At 48.2% G+C, this 19,571-nt stretch overlaps 1 protein-coding gene across 3 annotated transcripts in view; it reads left to right on the forward strand.

Moving 5' to 3' along the window:
- Rassf2 (Ras association domain family member 2) overlaps positions 1-13,240 on the forward strand; it is a 36,996-nt gene extending 23,756 nt beyond the window's left edge. For all 3 annotated transcript variants that reach the window (XM_048455367.3, XM_048455365.3, XM_048455366.3), the window contains exons 5-11: positions 1,915-2,003; positions 2,881-3,041; positions 4,383-4,484; positions 6,208-6,259; positions 6,755-6,876; positions 8,733-8,830; positions 10,561-13,240. In XM_048455367.3, the coding sequence (XP_048311324.2) occupies positions 1,915-2,003; positions 2,881-3,041; positions 4,383-4,484; positions 6,208-6,259; positions 6,755-6,876; positions 8,733-8,830; positions 10,561-10,630 (694 nt within the window). In that variant the 3' untranslated portion in view covers positions 10,631-13,240. The remainder of the gene's footprint in view (positions 1-1,914; positions 2,004-2,880; positions 3,042-4,382; positions 4,485-6,207; positions 6,260-6,754; positions 6,877-8,732; positions 8,831-10,560) is intronic.
- Positions 13,241-19,571: the final 6,331 nt, after the last annotated feature.

Here is a 19,571-nt window from a genome sequence, read left to right on the forward strand (position 1 = left end):
CTAGAACCCCCACTGCTGCTTGCCCTGGGTTTGGGATGGGGAGAAAGGAGCCTCTGACCTGACTCCATAGACAGAGTGAGGAGGAGCAGTTCTGAGTCAGCAAGGGGAAGCGCTAAGGAATGGGGTGCAGCGGGTCCTCCATCCAGGAGAGCCCTGGACTCTCCAGGGTTCTTCTTAGTCTCACTGATCCAAGTTTCCAGGCTTCTGAGAGGGCGCCAACCCACACACATCCTCCCAGCTGGATTTGGGCCTGCTCCAGGGACATCTAGGATTTGAACCCGCTGACCAAAGCTCTTTCAATCTTGGTGGAACCTAATAGAAGAAAAGGAATGTTCTGTCTGAGGCAGCCAAGTGAGGTCAGCCAGGGGTCTCCTGTACACCTGGACCAGGTCATAGCACACAGGCAGTAGTAGTCTAGGGGGTCCCTGTTGGTCCTCACTGCAAGGTCCGTGATCTCCCACCTCCTGTGGCCAAATGAGCAGCTGGTTGCCAGCACCCGGAAGCTGTTTTGTTCTCTCTGGGACTTCAGTTTTAAGATCAAGTGACTAGCCTTGTTCCCCTTGAAACTTGCTGAGGTGGGTGGTGTTCTGGTCAGAGCCTGGGTGGAGTGGGGATGTCTGCTGGGCCAAAACCACAGTGACGTGCTTTCTGCTTTGAAGGGGAACTGAGCCTCCCTCTCTGCTGGCTGCCTGGAACATTGTTACATTCCACAGCCAAGTGTATCATACTCCTTAGTTGAGAAATATCTACAGAACGGCCAAACCCTCGAACCACCTTGGCTCTTCCCAAGAGAACCGAAGGAGGGAAGTTGTCGCTCCGCCCACTGGGCATAAAGAAGCCTTTGCCGTACTTGAGTTCCCGCTTATCTAGACCCTCGCTGCTCAGCCTTGACCTCTAGATTGTTACATTCTGTTCTTCGAGTGAGATGGGTTTACAAATCCCATTTCCCCAGGATGCCCTGAGTTGGAGCTGCCCAGAGACCCTTTAGTTCCCATTCTTGGTTTTTCTCCATTCCCCATGACAACAGGCTGGTTCTTGAAGCCTGTAAATATTTTAAGGACTTTCAGAAGTGTGTCCCAGATGCCAGCATAACTAAAATGTTGTGGAAAGGACTGTGTGTGATGCCAGCGCCAGTTACTGCTCCTGACCCCAGAGAGAGGGGTGCTACCTGGGCCAAGCGCTTCTGTGTTCTAAAGGGCACAGACTGAAATTTAGACAGCTCTGAGGAGAAATTCTTGCAGCTTTTCAATTTTACTTTTCTTCCCTTAACACCATCATTATAGGAACACAGGCTTTAGGAAGCCCCTACTCTTCTCACCTTGGTCCTTGGTGTCAAAAAGGACACTCTCTTTAGACCAAATCCCCTTTTGGGTTTGGATGTGTTTTTCTGAGCTGCCTCCACTTCTCTTTGGGGCTCCCAGTTACCACAGCAAACCCGGATCTCAGCTCAGGTGACCTGTTGTGATCCCTTCTCCAGCTTGCAGCCCTGAGAGCATTCATCACTCATGAGCCATAGATGCCAGAGGCAGTTTCTGAGATATTCTTCCAACAGAAGGCAGCTGAGCCTGGAATCCTGAGAAAATGAGTTCTAGAACCCCATGCATGCTTTGAGACTCCATACAGACCACACACAGGCGTTGTTCTGGGCCTGACGGAGTGAGGGCTTGTGCTGCTACAGAGGTGGGGCCGGATGTCTTTCTCCGAGTTCCTTGCCCCCATCCAGCACTTAAGATGGGTCCAGACCAGCCCCCTGGATACCCAGCACAGTCTGCCTGTCTCTTGCTTGCCTGATATGTGCTAATGCCCTCCTGCATGGCATGTAACAAATCTCCCATTGCAGGAAGGGGGCCATGAAATTGGGACATGTCCTCTCAGGGGCTAAACAAATCTGTCCTGTGTGTTTGCCACCTTCAGCACCACCCTGAAGCCCCTCACGATGCCCACCGTTCAGATTTCAGAAGTGGACGCGCCCACTGACACCAGCGAGACACCCAGCCCCACAGGTATGTGAGCTCCAGCTAGAGGCCATGTGGGTGACAACAGCTGTGTTTTAACCTGTGACTTTTTTGTATAAATATATAAAATCCACATGAATCAATATCTTTTTTAAAAAAAAAAGTTAAAAGGAAAGAATTTAAAATCTCTCTCCTCCTCCCCTTTAGTTTCCCTTTCTTAAAGCAACCTGCAGCATCCTTCCTGATAGAACAAGCAAATGCATGCAAATTCATACAAATCCAAGCAGATGGCCTGCTATCACCTCCTGGAGTGGTTATGGCTCCTTCTCATCCTCCCTCTAGACGAGTGAAAGCATCTGTCGGTAGCCCCAGTCCCTCAGGCCCCTCACCAACATTGGTCATTTGACTTCCTGTCTCGGTGACTTTGTCTGCTCTGAGCACCTCTTGTGAGCTGACTCATGAAGTACACATCCTTTTTGACTGGCTGGTTTCAACTCAGCGTCAGACCCTCAAAGTTCTCCCTGGCTGTGCCCTGAGGCAGGTTATTTGCAGCATCTTGCATGCCCTTACATCAGGCTTAGCCTGAGTCCGGTGCTGTCCTCAGCCCTGTTTTATGTGTCAACTTACTTACACCCTCACTATGATTCCACAAGCAGAGGCTCTCGTTACCCCTCCAGAAAACGGAGGCACGAGAGGCCAGGGAAACGTGGCAGGAATAGAGCTGGATCTGAGCCTGGGGGGGCTGGCTCTGAGCCTGTGCTTAGAACCTGTGCTCTGTTAACTCCTCAGTAAATTACGTGCTGTGTCTCCTCCAGCAGAAACCACTTTTATAAAACATGTTTCTGGGGAAACAGTGGTGCCAACAGTGTCAGCCTTGAAGGGAATCAGGCTCCAGCAAACCATCCATCCCCCCCTTTCTTCTCAGACTCCAGGGGCCTGAAGCCTGTGCAGGAGGACACCCCACAGTTGATGCGCACACGCAGTGATGTTGGGGTGCGTCGCCGTGGCAATGTGAGGACATCCAGTGACCAGCGGCGAATCAGACGCCATCGCTTCTCTATCAATGGCCATTTCTACAACCACAAGGTAGCGGGAAAACCTCAGGGACATCGCTGCTTTCTGGGCATCCGCCACTTCAGTGCTGTGGCCATGTGGTCCTGGGGACGTGGTCCCAGGGAAGCCAGGCATTTTCAGTTCAGTCTCAGGGTTGTGAATGAGATGGGAGCTTTGCTGGCTTCTTGAGATACTCAGTACTGCAGGTGAGGAATAGTTCCCACTAGGTGTGGGAGATTTCAGAAGCAGCCTTAGCTTTCAAAACTCCATGTGCACATCTCATGACCCCTCTCCTTGTCTTGGCATGTCCATCTGTGTAGTTAATTCCTGCTCCCACCCCTGGCCTCCCCCAGCACCCAGCACCTTGTGCTTTCCTCCTGGTATGAGCAACAATGATCCCCACTTCATAATAAAAGTACTAGAGACTCCGTAGAGAAAATACAAGAGTTTATTTCAAGACTTTGCAAAGTCAGTGGCATGCTAGAGAAAAGGCAAGAAGGCTGGCAGGCCATTTGGTACAAAACAAGGGTATTTATACTCCTAATCTCATTTAACTGACCCTTAAATCCCCAATTGGCTGAGATCTTTAGAGAGTTTAGAATCTTCCCCGAGTCTAGTATTGTCCCCTCCCCAGATTCCCCATCCTATCAGCTCAGGATGGAAACTTGTCTAATTTCTACCCGGGGACTTGAGTTTCCCTCCTTTTCTGGTTCCATGGCTCAGTCACATAGCAGACAAGCTGCCTGTAGCTTTTCCACCGCTAGGCTGAACTGAGAGTGTTCTGTCAATTAAGTCCTGGCGCCAGCTAGAGAAGACAAGGGCTTGGCGCCTGTACCTGCTGCCTCTCTGTGCTTCTCTGACAAGCTGTCAATGCACTCCCTGAAAACGGACCATGACGATTTCCTCTCTTCTCTGCTGCCCTCTGACCCCTGAGCTGATGGCTGTTTTTGAGCAAGGCTACAGGTGGCAGTTCAGCTCAGGGACCCCAAGCTGGCTAATCCTCCCTTCCTTTCTGCTGCTTAAATTCCACCAGAAGCAAGTGCATGTTGGGAGGGTGGCTGGAGACCACCTCATGCACAAGTGCATGGTGGGAGGCTGGTCTCTCAGAGGAAGGGTCTGTGTGGGTGTTTTGCTTATCTGATCTCATCACCAACCTTGCTCTTTGGAGCTCAGACCTGAACTTGCCAGGGAAGCATAGTCTGAGCTGGGCAAACCCTAAGGGCCACTTTGTCTACATCCATGGATGATGCTGGCCAGAGTGCCTGGGGCTCTCCTCAGCACATTTCGAATGCTGTCCCTGGGCCCCCTACTCGCTGGTTTTGATACTCGGTCCTGTCCCCACTCCTGCCCTAAACCAGACTCCTTTGTTGACAGACATCAGTTTTCACACCAGCTTATGGCTCTGTCACCAACGTCCGCATCAACAGCACCATGACTACCCCCCAGGTCCTGAAGCTACTGCTCAACAAGTTTAAGGCAAGTTCTCTCCACTGGCTGTGAGCCTCAGGGCTGTCAGGGTGGGGGGTTGGGTGGGGGAGCCTGCCAAGTTTTCCTTCTCTTATACAACCCCGGATCCATTGCCTAGAGAACGGTACCATCCACAGCGAGCAGATCCCCCGCCTCGATTAGCATCAAGATAACTTCCGCAGACCAACTAATACGTGAAACAATCCCACACCAGTTAGGATTTAAAGGGGTATTTATTTTTTGGGGTAAAACTTAACAAAACGCCAACCATCAGGAAAGGAGTCTAGTCGCTGGAGCAAGCGCCGGAACCAAGAGAGCAAGCTGAGGCTTGCCAGCTCTTTTTTAAAGAGCAATAGACCACGCCCCGGTGGGCTAGTATTTCAGCGGCTATTGGCTGAAGTAGCGGAAGGCGCTCCGGCAGCACCCAACAGACTCTAGACATCCTTCTCTGAGGTTCATTTTCCAGTGATTGTGTCAAGATGGCAATTAAAACACCAAGGATTGATTATTTATTTATTTATTTTTTTGAGATGAGACCCCATATACTGGATTTTTGAGACAGGGTTTCCCTGTGTAACAGTCCTGGCTATCCTGGAACTCACTCTGTGGACCAGACTGGCCTTGAACTCACCACCTGCCTCTGTCTCCTGAGTGCTGGGATTAAAAGCGTGCATCACCACCTCCTGCCGAGACCTCACTATATTGCCCAGATTGTCCTCAAACACCTGGGCTCAAGAGATCCTAGGCCTTTAGCCCCCTGACTAGCTGGGACTATACGTGTGAGCTTAGCTAGTATTCTTTTTATTTTTTTCCCAATGATTTTATTTTTATCTGTATGTTCAGTTCTTTTGTGGGGCTAGGACTCAAATCCAAGTCCCCACACAGAGCAACAAACACCCTCAGCCCTTGTATGCATGTGTTTTTAATTTTTTGTTTATTATTTGTGGATGCGTGCATCATGATGTATATGTTCGGGTGCATGTGCCACGATGCATTTGCAGAAGTCAGGTGACAACTTTGTGGAACTGATTACCTCCCCCCGCTTTTGTGTGGGCCCTAGGGATCTAGCTCAAGTTGACAGGCTTATGTAGCAAGCACCCTTGCCTACCTCACTTCTGACTGACTAGAGGGTTCCTATTTTTCATGGAAGCCAGTGAACCCAGGACGCAAGGCTCTGAGTTTGGGTCCCTATGCACCACCTGCCAGACAGCTGAGTGGGGCAAGTTGCCTTAACCTGTCTGTGCTCTGGCTTTCTTATTTGTAGGAAAGTGGTGCTCACTCTCATGTTATGGAATGTCACAGTATGAGTGAACACATGTTAAGTATGTGGGCTTCCCATTCTGATATGTGTTAACTATTCTGGTCCAAAAGCTTGAATTCTAAAATGCACAAACCTTAGAAACTAAATGAGCAATGACATGACTCAGTTGTCACCTCAGGTCTCAGGTTTTGGTAGAAGGAAGCTAAGCTGGTAAAGCTCCTGCCAAGGTCCACAAATTGAAAACCTCTGAAATCTAAAACATCCTTCATTGCAGATGAAGGATGCTCTGCTGCTATTATCTAGCGTGATTGACAGTTTCCTGCCTGTTGCATGTCCTCCTCGGTTGTAAACAAAAGGTCCTTACTTTGTAGAAGCCTAGAGATTCAAAGAATGGAGGGAGGAGAGGGAATGGCTCAAGGCTGGGATATTTCACTCTCTCTCTCTCTCTCTCTTTTTTCCCTCTTGATTCAGATTGAGAACTCAGCAGAGGAGTTTGCTCTGTATGTGGTTCATACCAGTGGTGGTGAGTCTGAAGGGCCCAGTTTGCTTCAGATCCTTTAATTAACTCAAAATAGCAAGTTCAAAGCAAAACCCTCTCTTCCTTCGTTGATGTTTCCTAAAATTCTAAATGTTGTTTGTCCCCAAGCCTGGTGAGCTTGCGGGACAGTTACCCCAGGGAATGCCGTGTGGGCTGTAATACTAGGTCCTCAAACTTAACTGCCTATTAGAAAATGAACTGGATCCTCTCTGGAGGCAGATGCCCAGTTCCTCCTGAGTGGCGTCTTCCAGAGGGTCTGAGGCATGGTAGTGTGTGTGTATGTGTATGTGTGTGTGTGTGTGTGGTGGCGGGGTCTACTTTTAACAACACATATGTTGAGTAGTTCATCCCAACGCAGTCTGTCTTGTGTGGTTGCATCTCCTAAGTTGCTTGTCCCATTTGGACTCCGGAGTCGGCCACCATTCCTGGTAAGAAGGCTCTTGGGCTTAGCTCAGGGTGCCTTGATTCTATCACTTTCAGAGAAGCAGAAGCTGAAGAACTCCGACTACCCCTTGATCGCCCGCATCCTCCAGGGCCCCTGTGAACAGGTCTCCAAGGTCTTCCTGATGGAGAAGGACCAGGTGGAGGAGGTCACCTATGATGTGAGTCCCTTTTGCATGGTGGTTGGTCCTCACCAGCAGGGGTCGGGGGTGGCGGGGGAGGAGACTTATTGGGTTACAGTGTGACTTTTTTACAATAGCTTTGTCCCTATGGTTGCCATGCTTTCATATCAGGTTCTTTTGACAGTAGTTGAGGATGGGCCCTTTGGGGATTATTAGAGGAATGAATTTCTTTAGACTCCCAAGGGCGCTGGGACCCTGAGGACTTTGGAAGCATGCTCCCAACACTGAGAACTCAGCAGGGAATTTTTTTCCTTGGGTGTTAGTACAGTAACAAGCACCCCCAAATCCAAGTACCTTATAACAGTCACTGTTTTTCTCATGATTCTGCTAGCTGATAGCAGCAGCCCTGTGCTCAGCTTGCATGAGTTTATATCTTATTCAGACCCAGCTGAAGGGCAGTAGCTTCCTGGGCTCTCTTTCCCAGGATAGGTGGTTGGAGCATGAGAAACCAGTACAGGGGCTGTGGGTAAAGAGCTGTACACATGTGAGGACCTGAGTTCGAATCCCCAGGGGCTGTGGGTAAAGAGCTGCACACGTGTGAGGACCTGAGTTCGAATCCCCAGGACCCACATATATCTAGGTGTGGCAGCATGTGCCAATGATTTCAGTGCTCTATAGTGAAATGAAGGGGGGAGGCAGGAGACTCCCTGGGGTCTCCTCCCGGCCTGGTTCACCTAACTTGTCACACAGAGTGACAAGCAACAAAAAGACTCTGATAAGGTTTCCCGCTGACCCACACACCATGGTTCATGCTAGCCTTTTCTTTAGTACCTGTTCTCACACACATGTACATGTATACATATTATATGCAAATGATAGTTCTGTAAACAATTTTTAAAAGAAGAAACTAGTCCAAACCATGGGAGGCTTGTTTTAAGCCTCCACTCAGGTTTAGAATGGGTCAAGTCTGTAGAAATTCCAGTGGCTACCACAAGCGACCTAGGTAGGCTCAGCATTGTAGGAGAGAGGACTAAATACCCGGAGGAAAGTTGAGAAAGTAGCTCAGGGTTCTGGTTTTGTTTGTTTCTTTTGTTGCTTTCTTTTTCTTTTCTTTTTTTTTTCTTTTTCTTTTTGAGGAGACTGAATTTCTCTGTGTAGCCCTGGCTGTCCTGGAACTTACTTTGTAGTCCAGGCTGACCTTGAACTCACAGAGATCCTCCTGCCTCTGCTGAGGTTAAAGGCATGTGCCACCACCATGGGAAACAGTTTTTATATTGGTGGCCAAATTCAGGTAATCTAGTGGTTGGCCCACTACTGCTCAGCTGTTTTTTGTTATTTTTTTCGATTTTTGACTGGGGAGGGAAAGCCCTGTCTTAACTCTCTGGACCAGGTCAGTCTCTTCCCTAAAGCAAGTGCCTGTTTGGCTACCCAGAGACTGGAGGCAGGAGTCTGGGCTGTGATGACTTCTCACATCCCATCTAGGGAGAGCACAGCAGTTTACTAAGGTCTTCTTTGGTCTTTGATTTGTTGCAGTTCTGGGGATGGAGCTCAGAGCCCTCCTCCACCCTCCTAGCCCCAGGAGGGAACTAGCACCCATCCTCACAAACCCACCCACACCCCCAACTACACTCCTAGCCCTGCTCCTTCTCTGAACCCCTGCGTGAGAGGGAAGTCCTTTTCTGTGTGCAGTCCCCGAGTTGGGGTTCACACTAATGAAATGAGAACCGAGAAGGCACAAGATGGAATTCTGTAATCCCAAAGATGGACCAGCCTGGGGTAGAATGGGGAGATCCTGGGCTAGTGAGAAATTAGATTTCCGGTGGCTTTGTGCCTTGAGGAGGGCGACGGCAAAAGGATTTTGTAACAACGGGGATTTATTTTCTCCCCCTCCCCAGGTGGCCCAGTACATCAAGTTTGAGATGCCAGTCCTTAAAAGCTTCATCCAGAAACTCCAGGAGGAAGAAGACCGGGAGGTGGAGAAGCTGATGCGGAAGTGAGTGTGGCGTCTGGGTCAGGCTGGGTTTCAGGGCCCCTCTGTTCAGCTGCCCTGTGGGCACTGGTGCCAGAGGGCTGTCCGCTGACAGAGCAGATCTCAGCCAGGGACATGAGGAGTGGGTCAGGCTGGGTTTCAGGACCCCAATCGTTCGGCTGTAGGCCAAGGCCGCTCGTTTGTTCTCGGCTGCCCAGACCTGAAGTAATCACACAGAAGCTGTATTAATTGCAGTACTGTTTTGTCAATAGCTTAGGCGTATTGTTAGCTAGCTCTTACATCTTAAATTAACCCATTTCTTTTTTTTAACATTTACTTTAATTTAATTACAGAGCAGTTTCCTTTTCCATTTTCTTTCTTTTTTTATTTATTATGTTTACATATTCCTCCTATATGTACACCTCCAGGCCAGAAGAGGGCACCAGATCTCATTTCAGATGGTTATGAGCCATCATGTGGTTGCTGGGAATTGAACTCAGGACCTCTAGAAGAGTAGCCAGTGTGCTTAACCTCTGAGCCATCTCTCCAGCCCAAATTAACCCATTTCTATTATTTTATATTTTACCATGAGGCTCGTGGCCTACCTGTAAGGTTCTGGCTGGCGGCTCACATTTTTCTCCTTCGGCAGCTACAAGGCGTCTCTCTGACTACTTACCCTCTTTACATCTCTGTTTGGATTTCCTGCCTGGCTTTACTCTGCTAAGCCTTTGAGCCAAAGCAGCTTCTTTATTAATCAATGGCAATAAAACATATCCACAGCATACATCATTCTGCTGCCTTGTGGGAACTGGTGCCAGAGGGCTGCCCAGTGGCAGACCCAGCTCGCAGACAGGGACATGAGGAGCGGCATTCTGTTTCCCGCTTCTTCTGTCAGCAGCTTACTTGGATATGCGATAGCTAAATATCTTTTCCTTTCCTTTTATGAAAGAACTCTGGGAAAGAATGTGCCCGCCTCAAATCTCATTGGAATCTGGCTTTAGAAATAGGGAGGTTCCTCTCTCCTGGGTCTTAATCTATCGTCTGTTTCTGTAACCAAACACCCAGGGCTGGGCTATTTAAAAAGAAACAAGATTCATTTAGCTCACACTTCCTGGGTGTCTAAGAGCATGCGCAGCCCACATCTGCTTGGCTTTGGTGAGAGCCTTAAGTGGCACATGGCGTAGCAATGATGACCACATATGAGACAGGAACTAATTTGAAATTGGCCTCTTTTCCTGTCGCCCTAGTATGGAAGGACGTGTGGAGTAATGAGAGTAGCCAATGACGACGTGTGCAGTAGTGAGAGTAGCCAATCCAATGAGGACGTGTGGAGTAGTGAGAGTAGCCAATGAGGACGTGTGCAGTAGTGAGAGTAGCCAATGAGGACATGTGGAGTAGTGCAAGTAGCCAATGAGGACGTGTGGAGTAGTGAGAGTAGCCAATGAGGACGTGTGCAGTAGTGAGAGTAGCCAATCCAATGACGACGTGTGCAATAGTGAGAGTAGCCAATGAGGACGTGTGCAGTAGTGAGAGTAGCCAATCCAATGACGACGTGTGCAATAGTGAGAGTAGCCAATGACGACATGTGCAGTAGTGAGAGTAGCCAATCCAATGACGACGTGTGCAGTAGTGAGAGTAGCCAATGACGAGAGCTAAGGAGCAGGATGGCTGGCTCTGGTGTTGCCTGGGTGGCAGGGGAGGCACAAGAGGCATATTGTAGACTACCATCTACTTCAGGCTGCTTTGGTCCCCAGGTACACCGTGCTTCGGCTAATGATTCGGCAAAGGCTGGAGGAGATAGCTGAGACCCCCGAGACTATCTGAGCCATGGGAGCAAGGGGAATCCAGATACTCCACGGGCTGCCGCTGACCTGAGAAGACCTGTGGGAAGCTAGGCACCAGCCTTCCACACAGACCTCTGCAGCGCCCCCAGAAGCCAGCATTGCTCCCTGGAGTAGGACACAGAAGAAATGTTCCCTATTCCTGGATCCCTGTCCTTCTTTGTTTTATTCTCTAAGGAGGCCCCACAATGTGTATGTTCACATACCCTAGTGTGTGTGTGTTCACATACCTGAGCGTGTGTATGTGTGTGCCCACATACCTGAGTGTATGTGCGTGCTCACATGCCTGAGTGTATGTGTGTGCACACTCGTGTATGTGTACGTGTACTTCTTATGTCCGTGGTGCCTCCTTGATGTTTTCACATGCAATTAAATTCCAAGCAGCCAGCACAGGTGCCACGAGGTGGCAGACACTGCTCCGGGGCAGGAAGAACAGGGGAGGAGCTAAGGCTTTTGCCCCTTCTGGTGCCAACGGCAGTCACACATACCTGCCCTATTTGAAAGGGAAGAGGGTTCTGCAGGCTCACCATTTGGAATGGCTGAAGGCTTGTAGCAGAGACTCTCCCCGTTTGCCAAGAAGGATGGGTGACTGCGAGATCCTTGGAGGCCCCACGCCCTTGGGGCAAGTCCAGGGAAATGGAGACATGAGGTCACTGCGGGGCAGATGCAATGTGTCCGTGAGTTTTTGCACTGCAGAGGTTATTGTTGGAGATAGCACAATGAATGTCCTGTCCTGTGTGGATACCTGGAGAGGGTGGACTCTGCCTCTGTTCTAGGCTTTGTGGAGGCTTCTGGGTGATTCTGCCCTCTCAGTTGCCTCTCGAGTTCTTGGTGTCCTCCTTGGCTTGAAGAAAAGTCTTCTGAAATGAAAGGAACTCCGGCCTGCTCACACGCGGGGCTGGGTGTGTTCTGGGACAAATGACATTCAGAAGGCACTCACTGGTAGGACTGAAGGGACGGCTAAAGGCCACCTGCTGAAATGATGGGCCTTCAAGTCCCAGCGCACAGTCACATCAGTGGGAGTCGTCCCCACAGGGAGCTGGGGCTTTGCGTTTAAAGCGAACACATTATTCTTTCTGGCCTCTGCACACTTGCAAGCTTCTTCACCTTCTACACAGAGATGGATTCCAAGAATGAAGACTTGTCCTGTTGTTGATTAAAACAGGGGTTAAGGAAGCTCTTTGGGGAGTCCTGTGAAGTGTTGACAGCGGGGACGGTGCTCACTTAGACTCTGAGAAGCCATACTGCTGATGTGTAGAATCAGCCTCATTGGTCAAATGGGCAGGAATAGCCCTGTACCCCCGCTGTTAGGGAAACGGTCATGCAACTGGCCACTGGTGTGGCTTGCACCGTTTGAGATGGGATAGAGATGCTAGGAGCTTGGTGCTGGTCTGTGAACCGCAACCAGGCAAGATGCGCAGCCCGTAACTCGGGCATCTCTGAGCCTTGCTGCAACAGGAGTGCTCTTCTCTACCTGCTCCCAAGAACGATCTAGAAGCGCAGCACTTGAGGGTCTGCACCTTTTGAGGAAGGTAGATCTCGGCAGCAGACCTGTTCCTGTGTAGGTGTGCTGCTGTTCTCCACCCTCCTGAGACGGTCTCATTGTGGGCTTTCAGATGATGGCTGTGGCCCGCCATTTTGCTGGATATCACTTAGTAACCTAGCTCCTCTGCCGGGGCAGCACCGAACATCCCACGGGCAGTGTGATGGAAACCCAGAGGCCGGTAGTGTCACTCCTATCTCCAGGGGACATCAGCAAAGCACAAAACTACAAGCAGGGGATGCCGCTTCCCTTGTAATTGTAGACTTTGGTGGACTTCGGTAAAACTCAGAATTCAGCAGGCAGCTGGGGGTCCTTTACGACAGCTGAAGAGCAGCTTTGTGGGTGCAAATATTTGAGAAAATGATTTGGATAATTTCTCCCCCACCTATTTTTATCTTGAATGTTCAGAGCGTATATTGCCCCATAATTCTCCTTTGGGAACTTGGGGGCCTTCCACAGAGCACTGACTCTTACTGGAAAGGGATTTCTGGTTTGTGAAGGTTCTTTGTGATCCTGTTAATATGTGACTGCTGCAGAGTGTCGGGTTGCCAGGCTCTCCAAGAAGATGTTGCCAGGGTGTTGGCTTTTAAAATGTGGGGTTCAGAAAGAGAGTTCGGGTACATATCCTGCATGTCTACTAATCCATCTTGGTCCATCCCCTAGAACCATTTCTCACATCTAAATAACCGATGGAGAATTTTAGGAAGTTGGCTAGGGGTGTGACTCAGTGGTAGAGCACTTCGTGTGTGAGACGCCAACTTGAATCTCTAGTACCATGAAAAAGAAAAGAAAGCTAGCAGTTGGGTGTGGTCCCGTGGTAGAAGAACTACTCAGTGTGGCAGGGCTCGGTGTCAGATTCCAGAGCCAGCCTCATCCCGCTTTGGGAACCTTTACGATAACTGCCGCTAAACAGACCTCCACCGTGGCAACTGGATTTTCTCACCGGTGTCATTTGGCCTCGCGGCTTTGAACTTCAAGACTGATTCATGTAGGCTTATGTAATTGTGTGCAGTGAACCTGAAATCCTGAGGAATAAAAGACCAACGCTTGGCTGGGGGTGTGTGTGCTAATCCAACCTGTAAGGAGCACTTTGCTTCTTACAAACTGCTTCTGCTTGACTCCTTTCCCCCTGCAAAGGCTTGTGTTCCAAGGTGATCAACACAAGAGAATGCCAGGCTCCGTCAGGCAGGGCAGTGAGCTCCAGCCCAGGCTCACACTCTAGTGACCTCATCAGTGGGGAGGTGATGACTCAAAGCAGAGGGGGTGTTAGCTGGAAAGGGGCCCAAAGCCCCAAACACCAGCCTGCCTGTGCTTCTGGTGAGGAGCACACGGCTCACACTGGACAGACGACAGCCGAGGCTGAGGAGAGAGCCTCAAGAGCTCAAGGCCAAGATGTTGGTCTGAGATAAGTTGAGGTTTGGGGGAGAAACATTTGCACCCCTCTCCTTTGCTAACTATTTCTAGAAACTTCCAGATAAAGACATTTTTATCATTTTATCTGTGGCATATGATGATCTTCCAAAATCTGTTGTCCACGCAAAAACATCTTGGCAAGGATTGTTTTTTGTGTGTTTGTTTGGTATCAGGGCCGAGCGTGTGGAAGATGAGGAAGCTGGCCAAATTTCAAGAACACTCAAGAAATACCAGCTCCTATAAAACCAAGTAACCAGTAAACCTCAAAACAAAACCCATATTTTATTTGAAGCTTTGTAACATGGAGAACTTGAGGATCAGAGATACATTTCTGAGAAAGAAATACGGCCAGTGACCAAAGGAGTTTGAATATCCCACAGCAGCAAGACCTGTCTGAGGGGAGGGAGGAGGCAGGAGGCTGCCCTGAGCACACTCCCCCAGCACTGCCTGTTGTGAAGTTTTTACTTGGGTTGTTTTCTGTCAAGCCTGGCTTCTGCCAGATGAGAAATCATTGGTAAGAATAAGCTCACATTCATTCTTTCAGACTAACTGAAAGTGTTCACTGAGTCTTGGCATACACCTCCTTTCTCTCCTGTTCCCATTAAGCTGAGCACGGAGGTTCCTAACTCTGAACTTTCAGAAAAAGCCTCCATCTCCAGGCTGCTGGCTTCTGGGGTTACTCTTGGTGTCCTTCATTTCCCTCTTAGTAGTGTGGAGTCTTTTTTCTTCTGTTATAACCTGCCTATTAGGAATGGTACACGGCTCGTCTCAACCGTTGGTTCTGAACTAATAAACAGACGTGTAGGCATGTTAACATGATCTGATGAGGCCTTGGTGGGGAACCATGGGCTTGTAACCTCTTTTTAAATTTTTTTTAAATGCACCTGGCTTAGTTCTTATTTAAATAAAGCAGTGTTAGAAGAAAGTCCCTGTGGATTCGGTCTGTGGGTCTTGGGCGGGGGAGAGGCATCTAGAGGTTGGCTGTAAGGTGAGGAAGGCACAGTATAGCCCATAAACCAATTTCCATCCCCTGGGGTTTATGGTTTGGATGTGCCCAGACTTAGTTGTAATGTTTTTAGTCCATTTGTTGTTGCTATACCAAAATAGCAGAGGACAGGGAACGTATAGAGAAGGATCATCTAGCTCATATTCTGGGGCCTGTAAGGTCTACAAGCATGGAGTCAGCATCTGGTGGGGCCTTCGTGATGTACAGCAAGATCAGAGAGGGGCCACATAGCAAGACCGAGAGAGCATGGTAGAGACAGCTAGCTCTGTTTTACACGTGTATTCTTTTTGTTGGTGCTGGGAGTTGAACCCGGCCTTGTGCACGCTAAGTACATGCTTGAGCTGAAAACAGAACCTCGCCTACAGTAGCCCGCAGTCCTACTATCCGTGAGCAGGTTATCCCGTTCACCAGGGCAGAGTTAGCCCAGTCTCCTCACAGCACTTCTTCCACTGGGTACCAAGGTTCCATCATGTGAATTTGGGCAACTCGTTCAAACCACTGACTGTTTTAGATCAGACGCAAAACAAGAATACTCTTCTGTGAGTCTAGCTGAGACACCTGGTGCACACAAGTGGTGGTAGAAGGAGTTGGGGACCTGTCACATAGGGGGGCTGTATTTCTCCCTGAGGCCATCCCTGGCTCATTAGGATCTTGAATGAATCTGCTCTGCAAACTAGGGCGTGGGGACCCTACCCTGCTTCATTGGAAGCACCTACTGAATGTCTCCAAGAGCTTGTCTCTCAGAGTACCCCTCAAGTTCCATGCTGGTGAAGTTGTGAGTGCACGGTGGCTGGTGGCAATTGTCGACTTGGTTAGTGTGGTGATATTTTGTTTGTGCTTTAACAAATAAAGCTTGCCTGAAGATCAGAGTGCAGAGCTAGACACACTAGTCAGCCATAGAGGCCAGGCAGTGGTGGTACACACCTTTAATCCCAGTCCCAGGGAGGTGGAGACAGGAAGTGATATGGCTGGGCAGAGAGAGGAATGTAAGGCAGGAGGAGACAGGAGCTCAGGATTCAGTCTGAGAATTTGTGGAGACAGGATCTTGCACACTGGTTTGAGGATTCAGTAGAGGTAAAAGGTCTCTCTAGAGGCTGGCTCCTTCTCTGATCTTTCAGCATTTACCCCATATCTGACTTCAGGTTTTTATTATTAAGACCAATTAGAATTTGTGCTACAGGTTAGGGCATAGTCCAAGATGTTTGATCAAATGCTAGATGCTGTGAGCTTTTGTTTGTTGTTTGATTTTTAGGTCAATTCAATATTTAATTTAAATCAATAGACTTAAAGTAGATTGCCCTCCACAATGAGGGTGGGCTTCATCAAAGAAGTTGGAGGCCAAAAAAAAAAAAAAAGAATGAAAGAAAGAAAAAAACAGGCTAAGTCTTCAAGGTAGTTCTGCTTCCAACCTATGCTGTACTTACAACTTGAACTGTAACCTCAGCTGCATAAGCAAGTTCCTTAAAACATTTCCATTTGTGTGTGTATGTGTGGGTGTAAATATAGTCAGATCTCTCTATCTGCAGATTACATATCATTGTATTAAACCAACTGTGGGTTGGAAGTAGGTCGTTGTAGCATAACACATGCTCTGTGTGCTAGGCACTACCGTACAGTTCGCAAGTCAGGCAAGGGCCTGGAGATCGAAACACACACACACACACACACACACACACACACACACACACACACATCAGAAAGGCCAAGAATGCCCCTTTTAGTGTGTTCCAGGGCAGCTTATATAGGATCTCCTTGACTAATGGCCATGCCCTCACTCTCAGCTGCAAGCCCACCAGAAACCACTCCCCTGCCATCAGAAACTCCTGAGGGTCTCATGCTCAGAGCAGCTACAAGCATAGGAAAACAAATTGTTTACTCCGGCAGGCAGGGGGTCACAGTTCTCAACAGGCAGCTTTTATTTATTTATTTACTTTTAATTCCACGACATTCCCAAAGGCAAACTTGAGTTTTCTGTGTGCTCTACAGAGTCCAAGGGAATGTGATGATTGTAGGCATGGCCTGCCGCAGCTCCTGTGTTTCCCAGTCTCTTGTCTTGCTCCAGCACTCAACATTGGTTGACTTGTATCTTATTCAGTTAATTCCTTGTGAATTACACACACACACACACACACACACACACACACACACACACACACGCCCACTTGTTCTGTTTCTCTAGAGAGCCCTGACTAATGCAGGGGAGGGAAGGTTGGTTTATAAAGCTTGAACATGTGATCAACAGTTGTCTTCCTGGGGAAACCTGGCCAGGAAGGATAAATAATAACCATAATCTGTTCTCTAGAAGAAGAAAACCACCAAGAAAGGACTGTAATGATGTTTCCTCAAAATGCAGCAGATTTTATGGTGCACGTCACAGGGTTGTTGGTGAGATAGACAAGAGACAGATGGTTGGTTAGGGGTCTCACAAAGGTCCAGGCAGGCAGCAGGCCTCATAAAAGTTAGAGTGTCTGGATTACCCAACAAGGATCTGCGACCTGCAGGGCAACTGGCGGTTCTTGCTGTGCTTTGTGGAAATGGGTTTGATTTGGCGCCATGCTGTCTGCTTCCCATGCTGCAGTTCTTACCTAGTGGGGTTCTCTGTGAGTACAAGACTCTACCAGCCGATCTGAGATGCACCTCAGTAAGTTACTGGGGTACTTAAGTATAAACAAAAGGTACTCAGAACGGAACCTGGGTGAAATTGCCATTGCTACGTTTCCTTTAAAGTGATCCCAAACCAAAATGACCCCCCTCCAAACCCATCATCACTTATGATTCAAAAACACACGTAAGTTGCATATATACACACTCACTCTATATAAGTGACACATTACGAATACATACTTTTTAAATGTGGACGTTAATTTTACGAGTTTTAAAACGGCAGGCACGTTGGTAGGAACTGCGCGGCAAATTAGCACCCATGCTGATCTCCTAGTCACTATTGAGTGGATACAGCTTTTATCAATTATACCTTAATAAGACTGATTTGATATATAGCCTGAAATGGTTGTCACAGTAACATTAATTAACACATCCATCATCATGCAATTACCACATTTAACGTGTTGGGGCCAGGGCTGTAATGGAAGGGTACTTGGGCTCTACTTTCCCCCCACATTTCAAGTAAACAGTACAGTGTTAACATTCACACTCTCCATGCTGAGTTCTGGAATTGATTAATCTTTTAAAATATGTCAATTAATTTTATATGCATGGGCATTTTGTCTGCATCGCTATATGTGTACCCTGCCCATACCTGGTGCCCTCAGAGGCCAGTAAAGAGTGTTGGGTCCCCTGGAAGTGGAGTTACAGATGGTTGTGAGCTGCCATGTGGGTCCTGGGAATCCAACACGCATCCTGGAAGAGCAGCCAGTGCTCTTAGCCACTAGGCCCACTCTCCAGCTGTGACTGATCGTCTGAATGATAGTCTCTACCCTGACCCTTTGGATATGACCCTAACAGGCACCTCTGACAAAAGCAAATACCTGGAACTCCATGTGACTGCATGGAGCTGAAAAACTTCCCTGCAACGAAACGAAAAGATAGCCCACAGGATGGATGGTGACCAGAGGCTAGCGTCCTGGGTGTCACTCTACAACTCTTGACTCAGCATGTCCCCTGCTAGTCACTAAGACCCTCTGAGTCGCCATGGTCCCCCTATGCACACCTGCATAACCGCCTGGGGTCAGCAGTACCAAGGCCGAACACCCCAGGCTTCTGGAAGGGTAACTAATGCCAAGATTGGGGCAGAAGGAACGGGACGGTGTGGGTGTGCCCAACTAATGGAAGATAATTATGTCTCAGAGACGTCTGGGCTATAATTTTGGGAAGAAACTGTTGCGAACTCCCACACATACCAAATAACTGTCTGGTACATTCAAAAGCTTTGGTCCGAAACGATCCTAGGTAAAGATCTAAAGATAAGGACTATATATGAGAAATAGAATTTTGGTTAAAGTTCCAAAACCAGATTTTGGCAATAACGCAAATTGCTACAAAAATCAAATAGTTTGGCCCAAAGCTCTTGAACAAAGAAAACTAGAAGTAGCAACATCTATGACCCATTAAAAGAAACCAGAAAATACTTAGTTTAAAATGTTCAAAATGGTCTAGAAATGAATCAGGAGAAATAGTAAATGAATTTTCAAAGCGGCCAAAATAATGAGAATGGATACAATACATTGTATTTCTAAGTATAGAATCTAATAGAAGTTTAAAAATTTAATTGAGAAATGGAAAGATATACTTTATAGATTAGAAATGTAGCAGTCTCCCCAAATTTATCTATAGATTCTGCTAACCTCAATATACCAAGTATGTGTTTCATGTCTTTTATGATAAAGGTTCAGCTAAAATTAAACTATAAACATAAATGTTATTCAGCCATTGCAAGTATAATTTTAAAAGTGATGTCAGAATATCGTGCTGGTAAACCTTAACTGTCGACCCATCCTAGAGTTAGTTATCTGAGAGGAGAGCATCACCCGAGGCGTTGCCTGGACCAGATGATCTACGGCTGTGTCTGCTCAGGATTGTTCTGATCGCTAACTGATGTAGGAGGGCCCACCCACTGTGGCTGGTACCATCACTAGGCAGGTGGTACTGAGCTGCACACCAAGGTAGCTGGATATAAGGCGGCTTTAGAGCCAGCTAGCAAGCCGCTTTCCCCGCGTCCTGCTGTTCTTCTCTGGCTGGCAAGTGAGTTTCTTGGAACAGCAAGTGGGCCTGCCTTGGGTTCCCGTCTTGACTTCCCACAATAAAGGGTTGTGGTCTGAAACTGAACAATGAAATATACCCTTTTCTCCCCTGAGTTGCTTTACACCAGGGTGTCTGCCACAGCAGCAGAAATGAAACCAGGACAGTTGTCATGTAAAGTAGATCAAAAGAGCATGCTCGATGCTAATGCAGGAAGATGTGTGAACGTCCATGGAAGCCATGGCCTAACGGTGGGGTTATGTT

This window comes from Myodes glareolus, chromosome 10, assembly GCF_982192425.1.
Source record: "Myodes glareolus chromosome 10, mMyoGla1.1, whole genome shotgun sequence".
Classification (NCBI taxonomy): Eukaryota; Metazoa; Chordata; class Mammalia; order Rodentia; family Cricetidae; genus Myodes; species Myodes glareolus.